Source organism: Ahaetulla prasina, chromosome 10 (genome assembly GCF_028640845.1).
Source record: "Ahaetulla prasina isolate Xishuangbanna chromosome 10, ASM2864084v1, whole genome shotgun sequence".
Lineage (NCBI taxonomy): Eukaryota > Metazoa > Chordata > Lepidosauria > Squamata > Colubridae > Ahaetulla > Ahaetulla prasina.
The window spans coordinates 22,161,900-22,188,454 of NC_080548.1; the positions used below are offsets into that span (position 1 = coordinate 22,161,900).

The following is a 26,555-nucleotide window of genomic DNA, read 5'->3' on the forward strand; positions in this document are numbered from 1 at the left end:
TCCTTGTGTGTCCAATCACACTTGGCCAATAAAATTCTATTCTATTCTATTCTTTTGGATTGGTTCCCCCCCACACACACACCCGGGGAAAAACAGTAACACTGTATGAAATACAGCAATAGTCCTGAATGGGTGACATCCACTCACTCACTCCTTACAGTAAAAGTTTTTATTACAAACTTAGCTTTAATAAACATCCTTTGCAATATTAAACCTTTGCCTGTCCACTTTCCCGTCAACAGATTCATTACAAAAGCCTCCCAACGGAAAAAGACTCAACTCTCTTAAGAGACTTTCTTGGAAACAGATACAATAGGGAAGCTGAAATTTCAATCTGGAATGTGTCAGCTTTCCATTTTTACATGGAAAGTCAAACAGAATAGAATAGAGCTGAAAGGGACCTTCTATCTAACCCAACCTCTGCTTAAACAGGAGACCCTATACCAGTGGTGGGATTCAAGTAATTTAACAACCGGTTCTCTGCCCTAATGATTTCTTCCAACAACCAGTTTGCCAAACTGCTCAGAAAGTTAACAACCGGTTCTTAAGTGGTGCGAACTGGCTGAATCCCACCACTGCCCTATACCTATTCAGACAACTGGATGTCCAGTCTCTCCTTAAAAACCTCCAGTGATGGATCGCCCACAACTTCCGGTAGGAAGCTGTTCCACTGGTTAATTGTCCTCACTGTTAGGAAGTTTCTATTATTATTATTATTATTATTATTTATTAAATTTGTATACCGCCCTTCTCCCGAAGGACTCAGGGCGGTTCACAGCCAAGTAAAATAGACAATATATAAATACAATTTAAAATACACTTAAAAAACTTATTAAAATTGGCCATAATTAAAATTTAAAACTAAAACCCATTTAAAAACCCATAAATTTAAAAACTAACCCAGGCCAGCGCAAATAAATAGGTAAGTTTTAAGCTCATGCGAAAGGTTGGAGGTCCGGAAGTTGACGAAGTCCTGGGGAGGTCATTCCAGAGGCGGGAGCCCCACAGAAGGCCCTTCCTGGGCGCCGCCAGACGACACTGTCGCGCCGACGGCACCCTGAGGAGTCCCTCTCTGAGAGCGCACGGGTCGGTGAGAGGTATTCGGTAGCAGCAGGCGGTCCCGTAAATAGCCCGGCCCTATGCCATGGAGCGCTTTAAAGACGTTCACCAAAACCTTGAAGCGCACCCGGAAAGCCACAGGCAGCCAGTGCAGCCTGCGCAGGATAGGTGTCATTCGGGGGCCCCGAGGGGCTCCCTCTATCACCCGCGCAGCTGCATTCTGGACTAACTGTAGCCTCCGGATGCCCCTCAAGGGGAGCCCCATGTAGAGAGCATTGCAGTAATCCAGACGAGACGTCACAAGGGCGTGAGTGACCGTGCATAGGGCATCCCGGTCTAGAAAGGGGCGCAACTGGCGCACCAGGCGAACCTGGTGGAAAGCTCTCCTGGAGACGGCCGTCAGGTGTTCATCAAAAGATAGCCGTTCATCCAGGAGAACGCCCAAATTGCGCACCCTCTCCATCGGGGCCAATGACTCGCTCCCGACAGTCAGCCGTGGACTCAGCTGACTGTACCGGGATGCCGGCATCCACAGCCACTCTGTCTTGGAGGGATTGAGCTTGAGCCTGTTGCTCCCCATCCAGACCCGTACGGCTTCCAAACACCGGGACAGCACTTCGATAGCTTCATTGGGGTGGCCCGGTGTGGAAAAGTACAGCTGAGTGTCATCAGCGTACAGCTGGTACCTCACACCGAAACCACTGATGATCTCACCCAGCGGCTTCATATAGATGTTGAACAGAAGGGGCGAGAGGATCGACCCCTGCGGCACCCCACAGGTGAGGCGCCGCGGGGTCGACCTCTGCCCCCCCGTCAACACCGTCTGCGACCGGTCGGAGAGATAGGAGGAGAACCACCGATAAACGGTGCCTCCCACTCTCCTTAATTCCAGGTTGCTTCTCTGTTTGGTTAGTTTCCAACTGTTGTTTCTTGTCCTGCCCTCTGGTACTTTGGAAAAGAATTTGAACCCTCTCTTTATTTTATTTATTATTTATTAATTGAATTTATATACCTTCTTCTCTTCTTTGTGGCAGCCCCTCAAATACTGAAATACTGCTATCATGTCACCCCTAATTCTTCTTTTTTTTAGACTAGCCAGACCCAAAACCTGCAGCTGGTCTTCATATGGTTTAGTCCAGGTGTCTGCAAACTTGGCTCTTTTAAGACTTGTGGACTTCAACTCCCAGAGTACCTCAGCCAGCTTTGCTGGGAGTTGAAGTCCACAAGTCTTAAAAGAGCCAAGTTTGCAGACCCCTGGTTTAGTCTCCAGGCCTTTGATCATCTTAATTGCTCTAAGACAGACAACAGAAACCAAGGGGGTGTCTGTAGGTATACCGACACCTTATGTGGTATTTGGGACATCCAGAAAATCACATTGCAATTATTTGCTATCAGGAAACATTAGATACAGGAGACAAGGCAAACCAAATTCCAAACCATTGTAATAGTAATATACATAGGACACATAACTAAGATCTATATAATTTGTAATTTATTTTCTGTTTATTTTCTGTTTCCCCTATTGGGGGAAAGAGATGTTTTCATCACCTCTGTAATTTCATTGCAGATAAGAACTTGAATTGTGGAAGGAAGTTCCACTGTTCCCATCCGGATAGCGATTGGGTTTAGAAATGTCAAATCCCAATGGTCCAAAAATTATTTTTCAGATCTTTATCCTCCAGTCCTGCCACAGATGAGTAAGAGTTTCCCATACTGTCTTAAAGAACATCTGGGCAAAATGCTTAAAAGGTACAAAAGTCACATTCAAAGCTTTCACAGATTCAAGCATGGACATGTCGGTTGCGACAAATTATTTTTCCTTTCAAGCACGGCTTTGTGATTAAGGTAAATGTTACACGTTACACTTCTCCCTCAACTCCTGATTACAATTCATGTGTTAGTCAGAAACAGGACTTCGGGGAGGTTGTTTCAAATCAAGTGAACAGCGCAGAGCTATGCAGGATGCTGTGTTTAGGAATGAAATGGGCATAGGGTATATACTTCTTTTTAAAAAAAAACAAACACCTGGAAACTCAATTTGGGGAGAGTAGGTTTCTCCTCTGGGCTTCCTCAGTTCTTTTCCCCTCAGTCCTGTTTAGTTTCCTTCAGTGCTTGAAGTCTTTCTAACAGTGGAGGATGAGAATAATGCCACATTGAAAATAACCAGTCTGAAACGGGGAATCCCAGGTTATCTTTGTTCAACTTGATCAATGCAGAATACAAATCTTTTCCCTTTCCGAGTTTCTTGGCAAATGCATCGGCTTGAAATTCAAATCGCCGGCTTAATACAGTCAAGCAAAAGGAAAGCACCTGCAGCGGAAAACAAGAGGGTGACACGGGATGAAATTTCAGAATGAGTTTCGCAGTCTTTCAAAACCACTTCTCCAAATCTCATCAAACCTTCCAAAGTCTAAAAGGGAGGAGGAAGTAGGCCACATTTGGGATGAATTCTTAAGTACAGAGATTTCTTTACAGAAAGGAACTAGCTCTCTCTCCTTCCTGTAAGGCCCCAGATGCCACCCTCCAAAAAAAAAAAAAAATATTACAAAGAGTGAAAGAAGTCACCTTAATGAGTTGGATTATAGCATGGAAGATTGAAGGGTTTTGGAAAACCACAGAGAAGAACCTCTGGGAGAGGGGTGAGAGGCGGAAGACTTCCTGTGTTTTTGTAAGCGTCCTTCCTAATCAGAAGGAAGTCTTGATCCCTTCAGAGGGGGAAGTAATTAAGAAAATACTGGATTGTGCAGAAATGAATAGATTGACTTTGAGAATTAAAGAAAGAGAGGAATCGGAATATTTTAAGATATGGGGATTATTTTATCATTGGTTAGAGAAGAAGGCTGTATACTATCACCCTGCCTATTTAACTTATATGCACAACACATCATGGGAAAGGCGGGGCTAGATGAATCAAAAATTGGAATTAAGATTGCCGGAAGAAATATCAACAACCTCAGATATGCAGATGATACCACTCTAATGGCAGAAAGCGAAGAGGAACTAAAGTGCCTCTTGATGCGGGTGAAGGAGGAGAGTGCAAAAGTTGTCTTGAAACTCAACATTAAGAAAACTAAAATCATGGCATCTGGCCCTCCCAATTCCTGGCAGATAGATGGTGAAGAAATGGAGGTAGTGACAGATTTTATTTTCCTGGGCTCCAAGATCACCACAGATGGGGACTGCAGCCAAGAAATTAAAAGACGCTTGCTCCTGGGGAGGAAAGCTATGGCAAATCTAGACAGCGTACTAAAAAGCAGAGACATCACCCTGCCATCAAAAGTGTGTATAGTCAAGGCAATGGTTTTCCCACTTGCAATGGATGGCTGAAAAGGTTGGACATAAGAAAGGCTGAGCGCCAAAGAATTGAGGCCTTTGAACTCTGATGCTGGAGAAGACTCCTGCGAGTCCCTGGGACTGCAAGGCGAACAAACAAGTCAGTTCTAGAGGAGATCAACCCTGACTGCTCTTTAGAAGGCCAGATCCTGAAGATGAAACTGAAATACTTTGGCCACTTAATGAGAAAGAAGGACTCACTGGAGAAGAGCCTAATGCTGGGAAAGATTGAGGGCAAAAGAAGGGGACGACAGAGAATGAGGTGGCTGGATGGAGTCACTGAAGCAGTAGGCATGAGTTTAAATGGACTCCAGAGGATGGTAGAGGACAGGAAGGCCTGGAGGAACATTGTCCATGGGGTCACGATGGGTCAGACACGACTTCGCAACTAACAACAAAAAGAGAAGAAAGATATATATAGGGTAATGTTGCAATGAAACAAGGGAAGAAGGGGAGAGTGAAGATAAATTAATGTATTAACAGTAAAGCAAGAAATGTGGGGTGAATGTTACAACAAATGAACGGATAATATCAAGAAATGATGAATATAGGAAGAGTAAAAATAAGACACAAAAGATGTACGCAGATGATACACAGAATCAGGGGTCTCCAACCTTGGTCCCTTTAAGACTTGCGGACTTCAATTCCCAGAGTCCCTCAGCCAGCAAAGCTGGCTGAGGAACTCTGGGAGTTGAAGTCCGCAAGTCTTAAAGGGACCAAGGTTGGAGACCACTGCACTGAATGATTATGTATTGTATGTTTGTTTGTCTATAAAATAAAAAAATGATTTAAAAAAAGAAAGCAAGAAGGAAGTCCTGGGAGAAACGTTTCTGGGAAGACCAAAGGCCTGGATGGAGAACTAGGAACAGAAAAGTCCACTTCCTCATCTCCTTTCATGGGAGGATGCTAGGATCCAAGCCATTTATACAATCTAACAGTAATTTGGGAACCAAACTTTCCACATGGAACTCAGGCAGAGGTGGGCTTTGCATAATTTAACAACTGGTTCACCCCCAGCACCAAAAATATGCATGCGTGCTTTCCACACATGCACGTGGCTTTCTGCACACGTGCTTTGCTCAAGCGCACGCTTGCACATATATACACAGCTTAAAAAACGCAGTTAAATAGAATGGCATAGCGCCGGGGCAGGTCACAACCACCGGTTCACCGGAACCAGTATGAACCGGCTGAATCCCACTCCTGAAACCCAGGCAACTTTGCCAGGAAAACAAACTCCTGTCAGTTGAGCAAAGTGCCAGTCAAAATGGAAGTTTACCTCATTGTAAGGTGAGAAAATAAACTGAAAGATGATCAGCAAGCCTATCAGGGTAGGCTGGGTTTCGTAGAATCCAAAGGCAGCAAAAAGCTCCTTTCGACCAATCAACACCGCAAATAAGAAGAAACATAAGAAGGAGTTCATCTGAGGAGAAAACAAGACAGTGGGTGTTAGGAATTGTTAACCACCTTGAATGTTATCCTAAAAATGATCTACAATAAATGAGTTGGGCATTCAGAAGGAAACAGTAGCACACTGCAGCTGAGGTGATTGGGTTTGGTTTTGGCAAGTTGAGTACAGAGATAGGAAGGTGCATTGAACGGGTGTGCTGTGTCTGCGCCCCCTGACCCGGGCTCCCTGCCAGAAAGTGACTTGGAAAGTGAGGAGGAAGGGCCATCAGGACTTACCTCGGGAGCACCGGCTTCCCTGGCTCAGCTCCAGGAGCCAGAGGCAGGCCAGGTGGAGGAGATAACGAGGCTTCCGTCCCCTGACTCTTTCCCCCCCAGGCCACGCCTCCAAAACAGCTGATGGCAACCAGGCCTGGCTGGACCCTAGGTTTCATAGGCAGGAGAGGCGGGAACAACCGAAGCAGGGGTGGGGCAGGCCTAGGAAGTGCTGAGTCATGGAGCCACACCCCACAGGATATAAAAGCAGCAAGGGCTGCTATACCTCTTCATAGCAAGCAAATCAACTGCTTAAACTAGAGCTGAAGTACTGTTTGTTCCTGGTTGACTCATCAAGAGAGATAACAGAGACACTTGGCATACGCTCGCTAGTTTGCTGCCAGAGCTGATAGTTGCCAGCTAATTAAGTCATCGCTTGGACTGAGGCGAGGGGGACAGAACAGGGTGATTATTAATAGCGAATCTTTCATTTTTATCTTCTCATATCAAGGTTGGATATCACATGCTGGGTAACATAAGAGGGAAGTGGGTGTTACATCAGTGGTGAAATCCAAATTTTTTTACTACCAGTTCTATGGGCGTGGCTTGGTGGGTGTGGCAGGGGAAGGATACTGGAAAATCCCCATTCCCTCCCCACTCTTGGAGGAAGGATATTGCAAAATCTCCATTCCCACCCCACTCTGGGGCCAGCCAGAGGTGGTATCTGCTGGTTCTCCGAACTCAAAATTTTCGCTACCGGTTCTCCAGAACCTGTCAGAACCTGCTGGATTTCACCCGTGTTACATCCTTTATATCCTGCCTGCATGGATATACTCCTGGAACATCTGGTTGGCTACCACAGGCAATGAATGCTGGACCAGAGAAGTATTTGGTCTGGTCTACCATGCCAAATGCATGGATAAAGATATACCATTTTATAGAATGTGGAAGTATTCCCAAACTCCAGAGGGACTTTTTCGATTTTGTTTGGCTATGCACCGTACTCGGAGCTAACAATCTTTCAGGTTGTTCTGTTGCAATCATTTCTATACGACAAGCAAGGCAGGTTAAAACATAAAACGGAAGTTACAAATAATAAATAAAAGCAAGCTCTCTTCAGCTTTGATCCAGTCCACCGATACCTACCATACACTTCTCTAGGGTAGCTTTTATAACTTTAAAAAAAATTAAATGTTTAAATTAAATTAAAAATTAAAATTAAATTAAATTAAATTAAAAATTAAATTCTGAAATGTGGAAATTAGCCTTAAATGATAAAATGACATGTGATATTAAAATTAGAAGTGGTGTGTATAAAGAAGATATTTTCTGGAAACCATTCGTGGACTATGCGCTTGGAAAATTGGACGCCTCGGTACCTGTACCTCGAGAACGTGGATTTTGGCAATCATGAGGATATATCCGAAGACCCAAATCTTCCTTTTTTATGTATAGCACAAGGGTGCAATAATGTATTTTCTTTTTTGTTTGTTAGAAAAAAGCAATTAAAAAAAAATAAAATTAAAGATTCAGATTTCCTACGTCATGTGTCATTTAGTCTGTTTTAACAACATTGCTCAAATCTTGTATATCTCCTCATTCCATTTTTTTCAATTATACAACAGAGATATAAAAAAGCAGAAAGCAAGCAGAAAAATGGAACCACTTTATTTTCTGAATGAATAGTAACAGTAGATAGGTAACCCAAATATTTTTTACATACCTGGCTAATGACAATATTTTTAATGGTGTGGCCAAGTTTCCAGTGTCCCAACTCATGTCCCAGCACAGCCAAAACTTCTTCATTTTTGCAACCTTGCTTCTTACTCTAGACATGTGGAGAAAAATATAAATCCATCTCTTTAACTCGCAAGTATGCACACACAAATACGAATGGACAGGACACAATGTTCTTGCTTGGATTACCAAGTCTGGATGGATTTTTAAAAAGGATTTTAAAAGAGCAAGACCCAAGATGCTCATAGCTCCTTTAAAAATGGTGAAAGTTACATAAACAGGTACATAAAACTCTTTTGAATTAGCTATTTTACCACTTAAAACTATACTTCCCCAAACTCAGGCCAAAATTCTCAGCTTTATCCATCTGTTGTCTTCATGCCTCCTATGATTCCCACCAATCTTAAGGCATAACTAAGGCACGAAAGGTATAGCCTTCAACTAAGAAAACGCTGCCTACCCTTGTACACACAAAGGTAACTTTTTCCAAACTCAGGACTAGAATAGGAAGCAATCAATCTCTCTCCCTCTCTCTCAATATAGATATGTATGATGTATGTTATATATCCATACACACATACTAACACACACACACACACACACACACATTTTACCTGTATAGCCAAATATATATCCAAAAACAATCAACCACATTGAAATTTGTTTCTTGGCAATTTGTTATCACTATAACCAAAGATTCAGGGTGGGGATGCTGGTTTTCTTGTAATTGCTGCTTAGGCTTTCCGTTTAGGCAACCCATTTTTGTTATTTGGAAACTTTGGATCAGGTCTGTCAATAATAACAACATAAACAAACCTGGGGAGGAAAGCTATGGCAAATCTAGACAGCGTACTAAAAAGCAGAGACATCACCCTGCCAACAAAAGTGGGTAAAAGCTATAGTTTTCCCAGTTGCAATGTATGGCTGTGAAAGTTGGACCATAAGGAAGGCTGAGCACCAAAGAATTGAGGCCTTTGAACTATGGTGCTGGAGAAGATTCCTGCGAGTCCCTTGGACTGCAAGGCGAACAAACAAGTCAGTCCTAGAGGAGATCAACCCTGACTGCTCTTTAGAAGGCCAGATCCTGAAGATGAAACTGAAGTACTTTGGCTACCTAATGAGAAGGAAGGACTCACTGGTAATCCTGGTAAAGATTGACGGCAAAAGAAGAAGGGGATGGCAGAGAACGAGGTGGATGGATGGAGTCACTGAAGCAGTCGGCGTAAGCTTAAATGGACTCCAGAGGATGGTAGAGGACAGGAAGGCCTGGAGGAACATTGTCCATGGGGTCGCGATGGGTCAGACACGACTTCGCAATTAACAACAACAAAAACAAATCAGGGCTCACTTTGGTTTTCGCCTTTGTCTCGGGTCCTCCCTCATTTCCTCCAGCTACCTGCGTGTCCACAGCAGGCTCTTCGGAATGCTCTTTGTTGAGGGCGGAATAATCTTCCAGGAGAGTGTCAAACAACACAATACGTTTGTTCTTGAAGAAACCATAGAAATAAGCATTGCTATGGGAAGAACGTTTGGAGCCTGGGGAGAAAAAATAGGGGAAAATTCAGTCATATTATAGTACTCTAGATTTTATGAAGGAGAGGCTTAAGAGTATTCAGCTTTCAGCATCAGCTAGTGCGTCCTGTTAGAGACCAGTGTTCTGACCAAGGCTCCCTTAAAAAGCAGGAAGCAGAGTCTCAATCCCGGCAAAACCTCTTTTAGTTACACGACTGTGAATTCCTTTCATTCACAGTCAGCAAGGCTGTCCAAACAGTTTTTCAAAGGAATAGTTATAAACACAGACCTTATCTCGCTTGGAAGGCTGCCAGGTAACTAGTTTCCAAACGCAGTACAAGGCAAAACTTGGCACAGAGTTTCTCAGAGTCACGGAATGAATGAATTGTTTCCTGCAAAAGCCCCCTCCCTGTTCGCTCCTGTTTTGTTTCCTATGGGAGGGGCCAATCATCTCCAAGGTGTGGCTTTACTCCCAAATCAACCCTGCTTTCTGAGCTGTCCTTGTCTTCTGGCAGCTCTGTGCATGCGCACACTGGGAACGGGCTCCAGCTGTTCCTCTGCCTCACTGTTGTCTAGCTCCCTCTCTGCCTCTGATGCAGAGCCCTCATCCAAGCTTTCCCCAGGCCTGGCTCATATGCCTCCCCAACCTCCTCACTGTCTGATTCTGCTGCCACCTCTGCTTGCTGCCGGCGGGCCACAACAACCAGTAAACTTGCTTGGGTATGAAACTTTTCACTTGTTTCAGATGCACGGAGCTGGTGACCCAACCACATGGGCTATAGTGCAATTGGAAAGGTCCGAAATCAAGTTTAGCATCCAGCATAGCTTTAAGGCTGAGTGCTAAACAGAAGCTATTTCAAACTGTGTAGCTGTAGCAAATAGTTTCCATGAAGCATGGAGAAAAGTGGCAACAGGCAATCATACCCTTGTGGGACTTTGTGAGACCATCCATCTAGATCAGGGCTGCCAAACTTCCAGCCCGTGGGACAGATGCGACACGTGCTCGCTACGCCCATGCCCGGTTTAGTGAAGGGGGAGGGACGCCACCGTGATGACGTGAGTCTGACACCCCTGACCTAGACACTAAACGGGATCAAACTGCTTAACCTGAAGAAGGAGGCCGCACTGTGTGCCAGCAAACTTCGGTGGTGACTGTAGAGCATCCTTTCTATACCAACCGAGTGAAGGACTGTCTTGGCAACATTGCAAACCTTTAATGTGACTGTGAGGTTTCAAGCACTTAAGGTAACTCTCCTCAGTCTGGATGCCCTCCAGATAAGCAGACTTCAAATCCCAGAATTCTCAGTAGCAATCAAGCACATGTAAAGGACACCCAGACGGGAGGAAGCTGGGTTAAGACCTAAACATCCAGGCTACATAATACTAGTTCAAGGGCTGAGATTTGTTGCAGATACTTATAAGGCTTATACTGCCAATGTTTAAAGTGCTCTGAACATTACTGCTTGATTATTATTATAATCACTAGATTTGGACAATTCAAGATGTTGAGTCAATTCCCTGCTTTATTATATGCTCAGCTACAAAGTAATGAGCTAAGATCCCAGGAAGCACACCTGGAAGAATTCACGTTCTTCCTTTATGGCTGTAGCAGGTTTCCACGGTCAGCAAGCTAAGGCTGCCTCCGTAATTATAGAAAGCCAGTGTAGTTTGGCAATACAGGTAGTCCTGTAACTTATGACCACAATTGAGTTCAAAAATTCCACTGCTAAGGCAGTTGTTAAGTGAGTTTTGCCCAATTTTACAACCTTTCTTGCTACAATTGTTAAGTGAACTACTATAGTTGTTAAGTAGTAACACCATTGCTAAGAGAATCTGGCTTTCCCCATTGGCTTTGCTTATCAGAAGGTTGTAGAAGGGGATCACATGACTCTGGGACACTGCAACTGTCATAAATACATGCCAGTTGCCAAGTGAATTTTGATCCCATGATCACCGTCGTGTGAGAAGTGATCATCAGTCACTTTTTTCAGTGCTGTTGTAACTTTGAACAGTCACGAAACACATGGTTGTAAGTCAAGGACCGTTCTGACCTAGGCTTTCCCAGCAGTACGAAGCCGAGTCCTCATCCCAATAAACGGCTTTTATTTAATTTACAGTGAATTCCTCTCCCACAATCTTTCAAGATAGTTCACAATTACCGACCTTTATCATGCTTGGAAAGTGGCCAGGCCGATATCTTTCAGATATTGCAATACTTCACAAAAATGCAGAAATGAACTAATTGTCTCCTGCAAACTCCACTCCCCTTTTGCTCCTCTTTTATTCCCTCTGGGAGGGGTCATTCATCGTCCACCTGTGGCCTCGAGTCGACCCTTGTTCTTTAGCTATTCCCTTCATCTGGCAACTCTGCACATGCGCACACTGGGAACAGGCTCCAGCTATTTGCCTGCCTCACTGATGTCTGACTCCAAAGGCAGCTGATAACTGGCATATGGCCCTGGCCCCCTCTCTGTTTCTGATGCAGAGCCCTCATTAGAGTCTTCCCCAGACTCCAGGACTGACCCATGTTCCTCCCAACCTCTTCACTGTCGGAATCTGCTGCCAGCTCTGCTAGCTGCTGGCGGGCCACAACAAGGACTACCCATCTTCAGAATCGGAACCCGAGCATTCTATTCTCATACCTTCCACAACGTAAACTTTGGTGAGCGGGAAGTCTATATCCTTTGCCATTGCCTCAATCTCCTGCTTCAGCTCTCCTTCGGGAAGTGGAATGAATTTGTCAAACAACGGAGCAATATAGTCAGCATAAATTGTGACAAGAGCCTAGAACGGAGCAAAAGGATAGAACGCAAATCCCTTACAACGATAAAGATACTGTTGTTCACTTAAAAAAAAAAATCCAGCTTGCACTTTTACAGAGCAAATTGGAAAGACATTATCAGTGAAGTCATTATTATTATTTTATTGGATTTTACTGATGCTGAACTAGGGGAAAAAAACACATGGGGGACAATTTTTTAATATAGTGATTGAGGTAAGAGTATTACAGGCACAAAGTTGGAAGAAACATAGATAGCAGAAGATTGGATAATAAAATTGATGGAGCTCATAGAAATGGCAAAGCTGACCAGTTCGGTCCAGGGAAAAAGCAGTTAAGACTGTTTTAAAAAGCAGAAGCCTCATAATGGAGTTTTTGCGGAAAGAAGGAAAGAACTGATGATTTAGGAGGGAGGAGAAAGAATAAGATGGCTCTGATTAAACACAAAGGAGGAAGTCAACATTCTCCGTTTTCTTTCTTTTTCACTTTTTTCTTGTTCCTCATCCCTTTCTTATTTTTCTTTTCATTTCTTTTCATACTTTTATTGTAAAATTCAATTATTAAAGGTAAAGGCTCCCCTCGCACATACGTGCTAGTCGTTGCTGACTCTAGGGGGCGGTGCTCATCTCTGTTTCAAAGCCGAAGAGGCAGCGCTGTCCGAAGACGTCTCTGTGGTCATGTGGCCAGCATGACTCAACACCAAAGGCGCACGGAACGCTGTTACCTTCCCACCAAAGGTGGTCCCTATTTTTTCTACTTGCATTTTTACGTGCTTTTGAAACTGCTAGGTTGGCAGAAGCTGAGACAAAGTAACGGGAGCTCACTCCGTTACATGGCAGCACTAGGGATTCGAACCACTGAGCTGCCGACCTTTTGATCAACAAGCTCAACATCCTAGCCCCTGAGCCAATTCTATTATTATTATTTTTTTTAAAAAAAGGAAAATCACTATCATCAAAGGGATAAAGAGCAAAACCTTAACAGTGGAGACCATTTTTTAATCATTCTAAAGAAAACATCCGGCTGTTGTGAACTCACCAAGGAAACAATTAAAGTGAAAAACCAGGCATAGATGAAGAAATAGTCTCCGCCCATTTTGATGATATAAAGCAGGAGCGAGGTCACCGGCAGGAGAATACACTGCGTCACAATGAACTTCTTGATGGCATCTTTAAAAAAGAATCCCAGGGTCTATGAAAGAAAAGCATACATAATAAGCTGGGGGGTGGGGTTGGAATCTGAAATGGACTCCATAAATTCCACGAATTTTACATTGTGTGCACCTAAGTTACTTTCAAAGTTGTCCAGCCATTTTGCCGAGACAGCTAAAATGGACAGAACATTAAAACATCCCTTTTATTTTATCTTACTGCACCTAAGTAGGGTTTGCCAATTGCATAATGGCAGATAGGACAGCACTCCAGAGGGTCAATGTCATTGCCCAGAGGATCACTGGTTGCCTTCTCCCTTCTTTGGAAGAGGTCTATAGCCCCCACTGGCTTAAGAAAGTTCAGAAGATTCTTAAAGATCCATCTCATCCTGGGCACCTTTTTTTTTTTTTTGAACTATTACCATCTGGCAGACGGTACAGGACATTAAAGACAAGGACAAATAGGCTGAAAAACAGCTTCTATCCCAGAGCAGTAACTATACTGAATTCTACTGTGCAATATTAATGCAATATCAGGGGTTTTCAATTCAATTGCATAGAATGTGAAGGATGTGTGTTTGTGTTTTATTTTTATAGTTATAATGTACACTGAAGATGGCATTTAATTTCATTATACGAGGTGCAATGGCAATAAAGTACTACTACTGCTTTCCCAGATATGAGAAAGCAGCACATCCAAAAACCAAAGACACAAAAAGTTTACTCAAGATGGCACTGAAAGAGAATGGGCTTAGACATGCAACCAGGAAATAAGCTAAAATAAAACAGAAAAGAAAGGACATGGGCAACGCCCACAGACATCTGCAAGGGAACTAGGGCTCTTTAAAGAGAATACAGGCAAAGTACACTAAATGTTTTGATTGTTCACTATGAAGCTCATATTTCAGCAATTAATCATGGCAAGGCAACCATTTTCATGGTTGCCTTCTAGGGAAGGAGTTTTGAGTAGTTCGGAGAACTGGTAAATACCTCTGACTGTCCCCGCCCCCATCTATTCGCTGCCTCCCAAATCCCAGCTGATCGGGAGGGAATGGAGATTTTGCAGTAACCTTCCCCTGGAGCGGGGCGGGAATGGAGATTTCACAGTATCCTTCCCCACCATGCCCACCAAGCCACACCCACCAAGCCATGCCCACAGTAAAAAATTTTGAATCCTGATATGCAGTGGTGGCTTTCAAAAATTTTTACAACTGGTTCTATGGGCGTGGCTTGGCGGGTATGGCTTGGTGGGCATGGCAGGGGAAGGATACTGTAAAATCTCCATTCCCACCCCACTCCAGGAGAAGGTTACTGCAAAATCCACATTTCCTTCCAATCAGCTGGGAGCCAGAGAATAGATGAGGGTGGGGCCAGTCAGAATTTTTACTACCGGTTCTCCGAACTACTCAAAATTTCTGCTACTGGTTCTCCAGAACTGGTCGGAACCTGCTGAAACCCACCTCTGCTGATACGGGTAAATGACACAACAGAGGGTTATTATTGTAACAGGCAGAGAAGACTCTTGTCTGTTAATAGATGTAGGATAGCAATTTCTCAAGATTAGCTGGGGTATAGTTTCCATCAGCCGTTAGGCAGTGTGGTCAGTCATGGATATCTTATTATTTATTAAATTTGTCCACAGCTAATTTCAATAAGTTGACCCATGGTAGTTTACAGCAGGGGTCTCCAACCTTGGCAACTTTAAGCCTGGTGGACTTCAACTCCCAGAATTCTGGGAGTTGAAGTCCACCAGACTTAAAGTTGTCACGGTTGGAGACCCCTGGTTTACAGCATGAAACATCCACAGTAAGGAACTATAAAACATGGGTAGAAGAATGCAAACAAATGCAGCATTAAAACACCCACAGTAAGATACTGCAGTCTATCGCGAAGAGAAGGTTGAAATGATGTAATACCTGCTGATTGAAACCATGCTTTTCCTCAATGACAAAAGTATTATAGAGGCTCCAGGGCAGACCTGTCACCGCACTGAAAAGTGTAGCAAGCAAAAGGAACACCAATGACTGGACAATCTGTGCATTGGAATAATGAAGAGGGAAATGGTTACAGATGAATATTACCCTTGGCTACATAATAGAGTCAGACTAAGACTTAGTACTTAAGACTTAGGACGCGATGGCTCGGTGGCTCAGTGGTTAGAACACTGAGCTTGTCGTTCGAAAGGTCAGCCATTCAGCGGTTCGAATCCCTAGTGCCGCGTAACAGGGTGAGCTCCCGTTACTTGTCCCACCTTCTGCCAACCTAGCAGTTCGAAAGCAGGTAAAAATTGAAAGTAGAAAAATAGGGACCACCTTTGGTGGGAAGGTAACAGCGTTCCGTGCGCCTTTGGCGTTGAGTCATGCCAGTCACATGACCACAGAGACGTCTTCGGACAGCGCAGGCTCTTCGTCTTTGAAACGGAGATGAGCACCGACCGCTAGAGTTGGGAATGACTAGCACAGTGGTTCCCAACCTTTTCTTGTTTGAGGCACAACCTTTTCTTGTTTGAGGCACCCTTGGAAAGCCTTTCAAAAGTTCCCGGCACCCTTATAAGGAAATAGATATTTAAAATCTCCGTAGCTCAAAAGTTCCCGGCACCCTCAAAAGATCTCACGGCACCCCTTAGTGCCGCGGCACACTGGTTGGGAACCACTGGACTAGCACATATATGTGAGGGGAATCTTTACCTTTACCTTAAGACTTAGTTCTACTTGCAAAGTCTCCCTACAATATAAACGGGATATGAGTTAATTACAACTATCTTGATTTTAATGGTTTAGCCTAAACATGACTATGTCTGACTTACAGCCTGTAATTCCTATACACTTTGGAGTTATACTTAGGGCCAAATCCCTGAAATTATATCCTGGCATAAATTGTTTGAGGTTCCTCTGGCCACTGGAAGCTGTTAATCCAATGTTTCTCAACTCTGGCAACTTTAAATTAAGTTAACTTTGGCAACTTTGCGTTGCATGGACTTCAACTCCCAGAATTCCCCACCCGCTGACTGAGGAATTCTGAAAGTCCACACATCTGAAAGTTGCCAAGATTGAGAAAAAAAATAGTTTAAAAAAAATCACAAGTAGATCCATCCATAAGCTGTATGTTACAAACAAACCAGGACTCCTACAGTTGGGTTCTCTCCAAGTAAGCCACAATTATGCAAGAACAAAGCATAAAGCATGGCTAATGACCAGTTTGTTTGGAAAAACAAATCAAACAAAGTATTTGATACATTTAGAGCATGAGCCAAACTACGAAACTGTCACATTTATTTAACTCAGCGCCACTGAGCTGAGCTGCCCAGCTTGCATTATCAAGCAGCAGGCACTAGCCAAGGAAAGCCATTAGGAAAAATATCAGATTGAAATCTGCAAAATCTATAAATCCAGGAAAAGAACATTCTAGCAAACTCTTGTGCTTTCTGTTCCCGCCCCGCCTTTCTTGATTTTACCAGAAATCAGTCTTCCAAACAGGAAGCTGTTTGTAATATTCGGGATGAATGCAACATTAACTTGCCACCTGGATGATTAATGGTTGTAAAACAGCCCAATCAACCAGAGAATGGTGAGAAAGGCTGTTGCCGGGGCAGCATAGAATCTTCCACAACAGGAAACCTACTTTTGTTACTGAGTGAGATTTTCTATGATAACAGCAATGAAGCAAAATTCAAATTTATCTTCCTCCTTTTTAATTGCTTGGTCACAGCGTCAAAACAATGTGAACTGCTCTAGAATACAAACAGTGCTTGACTTACAACCATTTGTTTAGTGACTGTTCACTTAAAGTCAATGGGGAAAGCTGGATTCGCTTAATGACCATTCACAGGCTTCTGATTCTCTTTTTAGGTTTCTTAGAAGAATGTTTGACTAGCAATAGCAATAGCACTTACTTATACTGCTTCACAGTGCTTTATAGCAAGAGCACTTAAGACTTATATACAGCTTTACAGCGCTTTCCAGCCCTCTCTAAGCAGTTTACAGAGTCAGCCTATTTTCCCCCAACAATCTGGATCCTCATTTTACCAACTTCAGAAGGATGGAAGGCCGAGTCAGCTGGTCAGGATCGAATTCCTGACAGTGGAATGCAGAGTTAGCCTTCAGTGCTGCATTCTAATCAATGCACCACCATGGTGCATAGTTTGAGAAGGATTAGGGAATTAGTATCCAATCTAGATAGTAACAGAGCTAGCTAGCTAGATCCTAAATGGGAATCCAGACTAGCTGGGAATACTATTCCACCTTCTAAACCAGATATTTCTTTGTTTTGTTTTAGCACACCTTTTCTTACATACTTAAAAGTTCAAACAAAAGTTATAAAGGGATTACTTGGCGCTTTATCAGGCTAGTATTCATCGGAATCGAGCAAACCAATATGCCTACCTCATATTCGGGTCCAAAACCAGCACGATTTGAAAGTTCTCCAGATACAGACCAAAGAAAAGGAATTCCTCCAAAAAGAAGAATTGCCTGTGAAGAACAAAAATACGATTTATGGAAAAGGCTAACATGATGTAACCTTTTTAATTGTGGGATTCCAGAAATCAAAGAGGTACTGATTCAAAGCTGCATTTATTTAACTGTAAACCTTATTGGGTGTCCATCAACTAACAGGCAAAGCTAATGTGAGCCCAAAGCTCATTCGTGTACCAGCAAATAGTTCAATGCTGCAGTTTAATCACCTGAGCACTACTTTCACTGAATTTTTTCCCCATTCTCTAAGCATTAGAAAAAAGAGGGACAAGGAACCTCTGAGCTAAAGCTCAATTGTATGCAGGCTGTAGAGAGAAATGGAGCATTATAGACAAAATGCTGCATAAGATAGAAATATGAGGTAACAGGGAATGCAAGAGCATAAGCTAATCCTGCGTTAGCTAATACACTCGTAGCATTCGTGGCTAACTCTTACATTCATGGCTAGCTCTTGCTCTACTATCTATTGCAGGGTTAGGGTTAGGCTGACTCAGGAATTCTGGGAGTTGAAGTCCACAGGTCGTAAAGTAGCCACAGTTGGCCCACCCTGATCTATTAGGTCCTCCTCTGCTATTGACATACAGCCCTTGAAGGGGATAACTTCAGGAAATGTGAGCAGGAGGAAAAGACACTCTCAATTCTGCCTGAAGGAAATCTATCTGGGCTTCTTCGTAGCATTTGCTTCCAACTCAAGGTCTCTTTTATTCAATATTCTATAAAGCAAAACAAACAAACAAACAAAACCCTATGTTGTGTCTGCGCCCCCCGAGCCGGAGCCCCTGCCAGAAAGTGACTCGGAAAGTGAGGGGGAAGGGCCATCAGGACTTACCTCTGGAACACCAGGTGGAGGAGATAACAAGGCCTCCGTCCCCCTGACTCTTTCCCTCCCGGCCACGCCTCCAGACCCGGCTGATGGCAATCAGTCCTGGCTGGACCCTAGGTTTCGTAGGCAGGAGAGGCAGGAGCAACAGAAGCAAGGGTGGGGCAGGCCTAGGAAGTGCTGAGTCATGGAGCCACACCCCACAGGATATAAAAGCAGCAAGGGCTGCTATACCCCTTCGTGGCAAGCAAATCAACTGCTTAACTAGAGCTGAAGTACTGTTTGTTCCTGGTTGACTCATCGGCATCAAGCGAGATAACAGAGACACTTGGCAGACGCTCGCTAGTTTGCTACCAGAAGCTGATAGTTGCCGGCTAATTAAGTCATCGCTCAGACTGAGGCGAGGGGGACAGAACACCCTATGGATTTCTGTCACAGAATAAATCCTTCTGGCATTTTTTGTACAATTCCTTTGTCAATATTCTTCTGCATGCATGCACACACACTCACAAATATACATGTTAGAATACATTCTAACTCACTAAAAAAAATACACGAAACCGAAGAGGATGAAAGATACCAACCGTGCCCTCTAACTCTGAGTACAGTCCTGACCAGAAGCTGAATGCACTTTTATCTAATTGGTAAAGACGGGATTTTTCAAATGTTTCTGAGTCCATGATCGGCCCTAATTCCATTGGGACGTGGGTGGTTGTCTTGTAGACAGTCCGCTGAAATATTTAAAAACAAGCAGTCATTCAAAAACGTTTTCACATGCCACTGGAAGTTCAATGTCCAACAGCACAAGGATTGTTAAAATATATGATAATTTAATGATACCATGATTACAAAAGCACCCATGTGCGACTAATAGATACATGCACAAATACAAGTTCTATGAATTATCTTAGTGGATAAAGAAAGAATCTTCCTTAGTTTACCCAATAGCTTTTACTGAATAGATCTGATCAATTCTTTTAAGGCTTAGGGGCAAAACTACTTGGAAAAACTAATCAAAATTTCTGCGGCTATGTGACTGTTCTGACCTAGGCTTCACAAAAGCATAAAGCAGACTCCTGGTCTTGACAAAACCCCTTTTTATTAAGCAAATGTGAATTCCTCTCATTCACATCCAGCAAAGTCCCGGCAAACGGTCTTTCCAGGGTGAATTTACAACCACAGACTTTATCAGGCTTGGACAGCTGCCAGGCCGATATCTTCCAAATGCAATGCTGTACAAGAAAATACCTGGCAAGGAGTCTCTGAGAGTCACAAACAGGTCATCACACTAATGAAATGAACTAATTATTTCCTGCAAACTCCACTCCTCTTTCACTCCTCTTTATTCCCTATGGGAGGGGCCATTCACCGTTCACCTGTGCCTTTACTCCAGAGTCAGCCCTTGTTCCTTTAACTGTTCCCTTCTCCTGGCAGCTCTGTGCATGCACACATCGGAAACAGGCTCCAGCTGTTCTTCAGCCCCACTTATCTCCGACTCCGAAGGTACCGTATTTTCAGAGTATAAGAAGCACCCTTTTGCCCCCTAAAAGGGAGTGAAAATTTAGGTGCATCTTATACACCGAATGTAGCTCCACCTACCCACTGGCCCCCACCTTGGCCTCTGCCTCCTAGCAGTTTACCTCCCTGCAGCAAACAGCAAAAAGAAACAGCCCATTTCAGCTTCAGCACAGCCTTATTAGCACAAGTTGATTGTCCGCTGGATCGGTCTCCAGACTCTCAGCTGTTTCAGGCTGCAGGGATTGCCATGGCTTATTGCTGCGCGGGCCTCTGCAGCTTGCTGCAAGGACGTAAATTGCTGGGAGCAGATTTTCTTTTTATTGTGCTAATCAAGCTATGCTGAAAATGAAAATGAAAGTAAAGCAGGCTATTTGCTGTTTGATGCAACGAGGCAAAATTGATGGGAGGCAGAGGCAGATTTCTTTTTCTTGTTTTCCTCACCAAAAAAGGTAGGTGCGTTTTATAGTCTGAAAAATATGGTACCTGATAATTGTCAGATGGCCCTGACCCCACTTCTGCCTCCGATGCAGAGCACTCATCAGAGCCTTCCCCAGACTCCAGGACTAACCCATGTTCCTCCCCAACCTCCTCACTGTCCGAGTCTGCTGCCAGCTCCGCTGGCCACTGGTGGACCACAACAATGACAAAAGAAGCCCTGCTCTACTGTAACATCTCAATGTCAAACACTCTCAAGATAGAATAGTATGGCTTGTGTTTCATTAAATTTTAGAGGATCCACCTTAGAAACAGACTCTGGGCCCTTCTTGATACCCTAGGCTAGGGAAAGCTGTGTAATTTTTATAATATGATGTTGGCCTTAATAATACCAGTGCTGAAGATTTAACACAGTATTAAAAATATGAGGCATGCATGTGTTTCGATGTACTTCAAGTTAAGACACCCAGCAATTCTATTGGGAGGAAGAGGACGAGGGGCATTGTAGAACCAGTATCATAAGTATCATAAATGTTGTACCTTGATGAAGGTATCTTTTCTTTTATGTACACTGAGAGCATATGCACCAAGACAAATTCCTTGTGTGTCCAATCACACCTGGCCAATAAAATTTTCTATTCTATTCTATTCTATTCTATTCTATTCTATTCTATTCTATTCTATTCTATTCTATACAGGTATAAGCTCAGGAAACAGCCTTTATAGTCTATCAAGGATCTCCTTATGTTCTTAATTACTTAGGTTTTGAAAATATAGGATACCACTGTACACCGGACTTCAATTCCCTCCTTTCTACCGTCTTTGGGAGTCAAAATCCGAAAACCTCTCTCAGGGAGACAACCAGTTGAATGACAAAGACAGCGTAGCCCTGACCACAGCCTTAATGCAAATGAAGCCACTTTAAGGAAAAGAATCTGTGTCCTATATGCATCCGGAGGCTGCAGTTAGTTCAGAATGCAGATGCGCGGGTTATAGAGGGAGCCCCTCGTGGCTCCCGTGTGACACCTATCCTGCGCAGACTGCACTGGCTACCTGTGGCCTTCCGGGTGCGCTTCAAGGTTTTGGTAACCACCTTCAAAGCGCTCCATGGCATAGGGCCGGGTTATCTACGGGACCGCCTACTGCTACCTAATACCTCTCACTGACCCGTGCGCTCTCACAGAGAGGGACTCCTCAGGGTGCCGTCAGCTAGGCAGTGCCGTCTGGCGACGCCCAGGGGAAGGGCCTTCTCTGTGGGGGCTCCCACCCTCTGGAACGAACTCCCCCCAGGACTCCGTCAACTTCCGGACCTCCGAACCTTCCGTCGCGAGCTCAAGACACATTTATTCATCTGTGCAGGACTGGCCTAGATTTTAAATTTATAGGGGTTTTAAATTGGTTTTAATATTTATATTTATATTTTAAAATTTGGCATTAGAATAAGTTTTTTAATGGTTATTTTAATGTGTATATAAATGTTTTATTTGCCTGTGAACCGCCCTGAGTCCTTCGGGAGATAGGGCGGTATACAAATATGAATAATAAATAAATAAATAAATAAATCCCAAAGGTGGCATTTCAAGAGGCAGCTGGACTTTCTATGCTTTTGCTTGAAGACGTCTTGATTCTCCTCTCACTTCTCATCCAAGAAGCTTCTTCAGCTCTGACTGGATGATGACTGAATCCTTCCATTCCCCACTACCATCCAGTTCAGAGCTGAAGGAGCTTCTTGGCTGAGAAGTGAAACGTCTTCAAGCAAAAACAAAGAAAGTCCAGTTGCCTCTTGAAAAAGCATCTTTGGGACAGCCATGACTTGGATGACTGAGAATATCCGTAGACATCTGTTCTATAATGGTTTAGGCCAAAGCAATTCACACGGCTTGTGAATATGGTTGTGAAAGTTGGACCATAAGGAAGGCTGAGCATCAAAGAATTGAGGCCTTTGAACTATGGTGCTGGAGAAAACTCCTGCGAGTCTCATGGACTGCAAGGTGATCAAACTAGTCAGTCCTAGAGGAGATCTTTAGAAGGCCAGATCCTGAAGATGAAGCTCAAATACTTTGGCCACCTCATGAGAAGGAAGGACTCACTGGAGAAGAGCCTAATGCTGGGAACGATTGGGGGCAAAAGAAGAACGGGACGGCAGGGAATGAGGTGGCTGGCTGGAGTTACTGAAGCAGTCAGTGTGAGCTTAAATGGACTCCAGAGGATGGTAGAGGACAGGAAGGCCTGGAGGAACGTTGCCCATGGGGTCGCGATGGGTCAGAGACGACTTTGCAACTAACAAAATTCTCCTCCCTAAGACTGCAATCCTACAGGCCAAACCCAAGGAACCCTCTGCCCAGCCTAATTGTTGTGTTTGTCCTGTGTCGAGCATGGCTGGTACCTATAGCTCGTACCAGTGGTGAAATCCAAATTTCTTTACCACTGGTTCTGTGGGTGTGGCTTGGCAGGGGAAGGATACTGCAAAATCTCCATTCCCACCCCACTCTGGGGCCAGCCAGAGGTGGTATTTGCTGGTTCCCCTAACTGCTCAAAATTTCCGCTACCGGTTCTCCAGAACCTGTCAGAACCTGCTGGATTTCACCCCTGGCTTGTACTTATCTAAGCTCCCGTGTACACGCGGATCGCGGTATCATTCTCACGCCGATCCGTTACATTCAAACGAAGAGCGAGAGAGATGCAATAACAGAAGCTGCATCCGCCGCCTCCCACGTCCAGATGGGCGGCCACCTGCGGAGGCTTCGGGAGAGCTGCCCGCCGGCTTTAGAAACCAAGCCTTCCATCATCCCCCCCCCCGCCCGCCCGAGTCCCCACAGGTACCCGGGCACCCCCAGACGGAAGGACCGCTCGCCGCAGCACCAGGCGGCGTGGGGGAGGACCCGGCTCGTCTCGTCTCGTCCCGTCCCGGCCTTAAAACTTGACGGGGCTGTCAAGGGAGCGCGGGCGGGCGGGCTTGGTTCGGGAAGGATCTGACCTGCCGCCAGGCGAGCAGGGCCTCCCACAGATAGACCGCCCAGGAGAAGAGCAGCACGGAGCAGAAAATCTTGTCCTCCACGGGGCTCTCGGTCCACAGATCGCTCAGCAGCAGCAACGCCATGTCCGGCTTCGATCCGCCGCTCTCCCACACAGCCGCCGGCCAAGCACGCTTGGTCCTTTCTCAGCCGGCTTCCGGCTGCAGTGACACTGGAGGAGCAAGCGCCGGAAGTAGTTCCTCCCGAAGAACTTCCGGGGCAAGCGCCTTCCCGTACGTTGGCAGCGCTTCCGGTTCCGGAAAGGCAGAATGTCAGCCATGTGCTGGGAGGGGTGGGATGAGAGGAGGGGGAAGGGAAGGGGTGTGTGTGGCATTTGTAGCCTGACGTTTATAAATTTTTTTTTTTTAAAAATTCCCTTCAAGTGAGTGTTTTGTTCTGGCGACTGGCTAGATTAGTCCCTGTACTTTCCTTGGGAAGGTTTTGGAAGATGTTTTGCCAATTGCCTTCCTAGGGCTGAAAGTCTGTGATTGGCCCAAGGTCACCCAGTTGGCTTCATGCCTAAAGCCAGAGGCCTTCAAACTTGGTAGCTTTAAGACTTGTGGACTTCAACTCCCAGAATTGAAAACTCATAGCTATGTGCTATGGTGGCTGGAGAATTCTGGGAGTTGAAATCCACAAGTCTTAAAGCTGCCAAGTTCGAAGGCCTCTGCCTAAAGCAGATCTAGAATTCAGAGCCTCCTGGTTTTTAGCCTGGTGCCTTAAACCGCTACACCAAACTGGCTCTTGACCAAAAACCTGCTCCATCTTAATAACTGTAAAGAATAGAATAGAATAGAACAGAACAGAACAGAATTTATTGTGCAGGTTTCCACTCCCAGGATTCCCCAACAGTATGGGACACTTTGGAGTTATACAGGGCTGAACCAGGGGAACTTGCAACAGGTTCTTGTAGATGTGGTCATACAGTTTCCAGTCACTGACTGCAGCTTGGCACCTAGGCGAGATAATGATGACATTGTAACATTGCACAGCTACATCATTTGCGACCTTCACCGTTGGCGGTGATGGGGAAGTCAATGGAGAAACCAGCAGGGCGTTGCAAAATAGTGATGGATCTCACAACTGCTGGCCACTGTCACTGCATGGGATTAAATTAAGAATAGCGACCAGAAACTGCCCCAATTGCTGTCATCGGTGCAGTGGTGTGACATCGCACTTTACAATCAGGTTGCTTAGTAAGAGTTCCAAGTTCCAATTACCTTCATTAAATGAGGTCTACGTATATTAAGTTCATGGCAGCTTTGAAACCTAATGGTTTCAACCTCGGATTTTGAGAGCCACCTTGGTGGATGTATTTTTAAAAAAAATTAAGACTTGGAAGGCTGCTAACTTCCTAAGAACTGTGAGTAGCTTTCAGAATTAAAAAGGGAAATAGTAAAAAAAAAAAAAAAAAGCCTATAGCTTACATGCTACCAAGAGTTAATTCATTGTGAGATAGAAGTATAATAAACTATTTCCAGGAGAGAAAATCTAGCTGCGGCTGTTATTTTGAGCCACATTTCCTCCCCTAGAGCTTACAGCAAAGGACTTTGTTATTTTTGCATCTTGCCTTCTACCCCAATCTCACTTCCTCTTGGGGAAAACGTTGGCTTTAACCGCAGAAAGACAGGGCAGAGTCCCTGCCCCACTCTTGAATTTTTTTTCCGCACATGACATTTTCAGTCCACATGTGAAGTGGGGAGCCTTCAAGAAAATGGAAATATTTCTTACTTTCATATTTCTGAACTATATTTAAACCCAAACAGGATGTGCATGAACAAAAGGGAAGTCTTGGATGGGATCTGGTTCATCCTATCCAGACAGAGGTTATTATTTATTCATCAGGTATTTTCCACAGAAATCAGATTTATCCTGGACAAAATTATGACAAACTCAGTAGTACTTAACAGAATTATAAGAGGCACACAATTTGCAGCCTCAGAGCCTCTGAAGAGTATCCACTGGGTGGAGTGGGGTGGGGTGAGTCTATACCTTAAAAAAAAAAAAGAACATTCAATATATTCAGCAATTGCTTAGCTCATACCATGGAAAACAAACAATAGTAGCTGTATTCACTCAATACGAAACTCATTATGATACATGATTGCATGATTTATACAACACACATATTACGTAGCTCACTTGGTTCATGTGAACTATTCCGATTTTAATTGACCTATGATTTTGTGAGTTGTGCAAAGTCACTTTAAACCATTGAACAAATCACCCCAGAGTTGTCATGCAAGGTGCAAATGAAAAGGATCAAATTATCTTATTTCAGACACATTATGTAGAAAACCTAGCTCTCTCGTAAAGGCTCTAATGCTGGGAAAGATGGAAGGGGAAAAAAAAGAAGAGAGCTGGCAGTAATGTGGATGAATTCAGTTATGGTGGCAACGGGGGGTGGGGGGTGACACTGTTAGAAGAGCTGAAGGACCAAATTAACGGCAGATCGTCACAGAGAAAATCTATATGGTTGCTAAGAGTCAACAACTTTAAGGGCACTTGATCAATCATTCCATAAATACATCCCAAAATCTACCCTTTGAAATATTCCCAAAGGAGGAACTGTAATTAAATTAAGTACTAACTTGTTTGGAAACTCTCTGCTAGAAGAAGGCTGGTTTTAATATGGACAATGCTTTATCAAATCCTGTTCCTGTCAAGAGTGGCGTTCCTCAAGGCAGCGTCCTTGGACCAACACTCTTTATACTATACATTAATGATCTTTGTGACCATATCTCAAGTAATTGTGTTCTCTTTGCTGACGATGTCAAACTATTTAACACCACAGACAACACTTCTATCATTCAAAACAACCTTGACCATCTAACCGCTTGGTCTAAAAATTGGCAGCTCCAAATTTCAACCAGCAAATGCTCAGTCTTACATATAGGAAAAAAGAACCCAAAAACTAAGTACATACTAGATGGACATTACCTTACAGACGACCCCCATCCCGTTAAAGACCTTGGAGTTTTCATGTCAAATGATCTAAGTGCCAAAGCCCACTGCAACTACATAGCAAAAAAAGCTCTAAGAGTTGTAAACCTAATTTTGCGTA

At 44.0% G+C, this 26,555-nt stretch overlaps 1 protein-coding gene across 1 annotated transcript; it reads right to left on the bottom strand.

Annotated features, from left to right (window-relative positions):
- Window positions 1–2,529: 2,529 nt before the first annotated feature.
- Window positions 2,530–23,675, bottom strand: ZMPSTE24 (zinc metallopeptidase STE24). The gene is made up of 10 exons (XM_058195421.1): window positions 23,455–23,675; window positions 19,109–19,255; window positions 17,615–17,701; window positions 15,149–15,265; window positions 13,121–13,273; window positions 11,946–12,087; window positions 9,140–9,327; window positions 7,778–7,882; window positions 5,672–5,815; window positions 2,530–3,369 (listed from the first exon to the last, which is right to left on the bottom strand). The coding sequence occupies exons 1-10, from the start codon at window positions 23,575–23,577 to the stop codon at window positions 3,145–3,147; spliced, it is 1,431 nt and encodes a 476-aa protein (XP_058051404.1). The 5' UTR covers window positions 23,578–23,675; the 3' UTR covers window positions 2,530–3,144.
- Between the last annotated feature and the right edge of the window lie 2,880 nt (window positions 23,676–26,555).

Bases quoted from the DNA above. Each gene is read 5' to 3' on its own strand.
- ZMPSTE24 (XM_058195421.1), bottom strand. From the start codon at position 23,577: ATGGCGTTGCTGCTGCTGAGCGATCTGTGGACCGAGAGCCCCGTGGAG. The intron at 15,266-17,614 runs GTAGGCATATTG...TCCAATGCACAG, and splicing joins GTTTTGGACCCGAATATGAG to ATTGTCCAGTCATTGGTGTT. The intron at 3,370-5,671 runs GTAAACTTCCAT...TTTCCGCTGCAG, and splicing joins TTTTCTCACCTTACAATGAG to GTGCTTTCCTTTTGCTTGAC.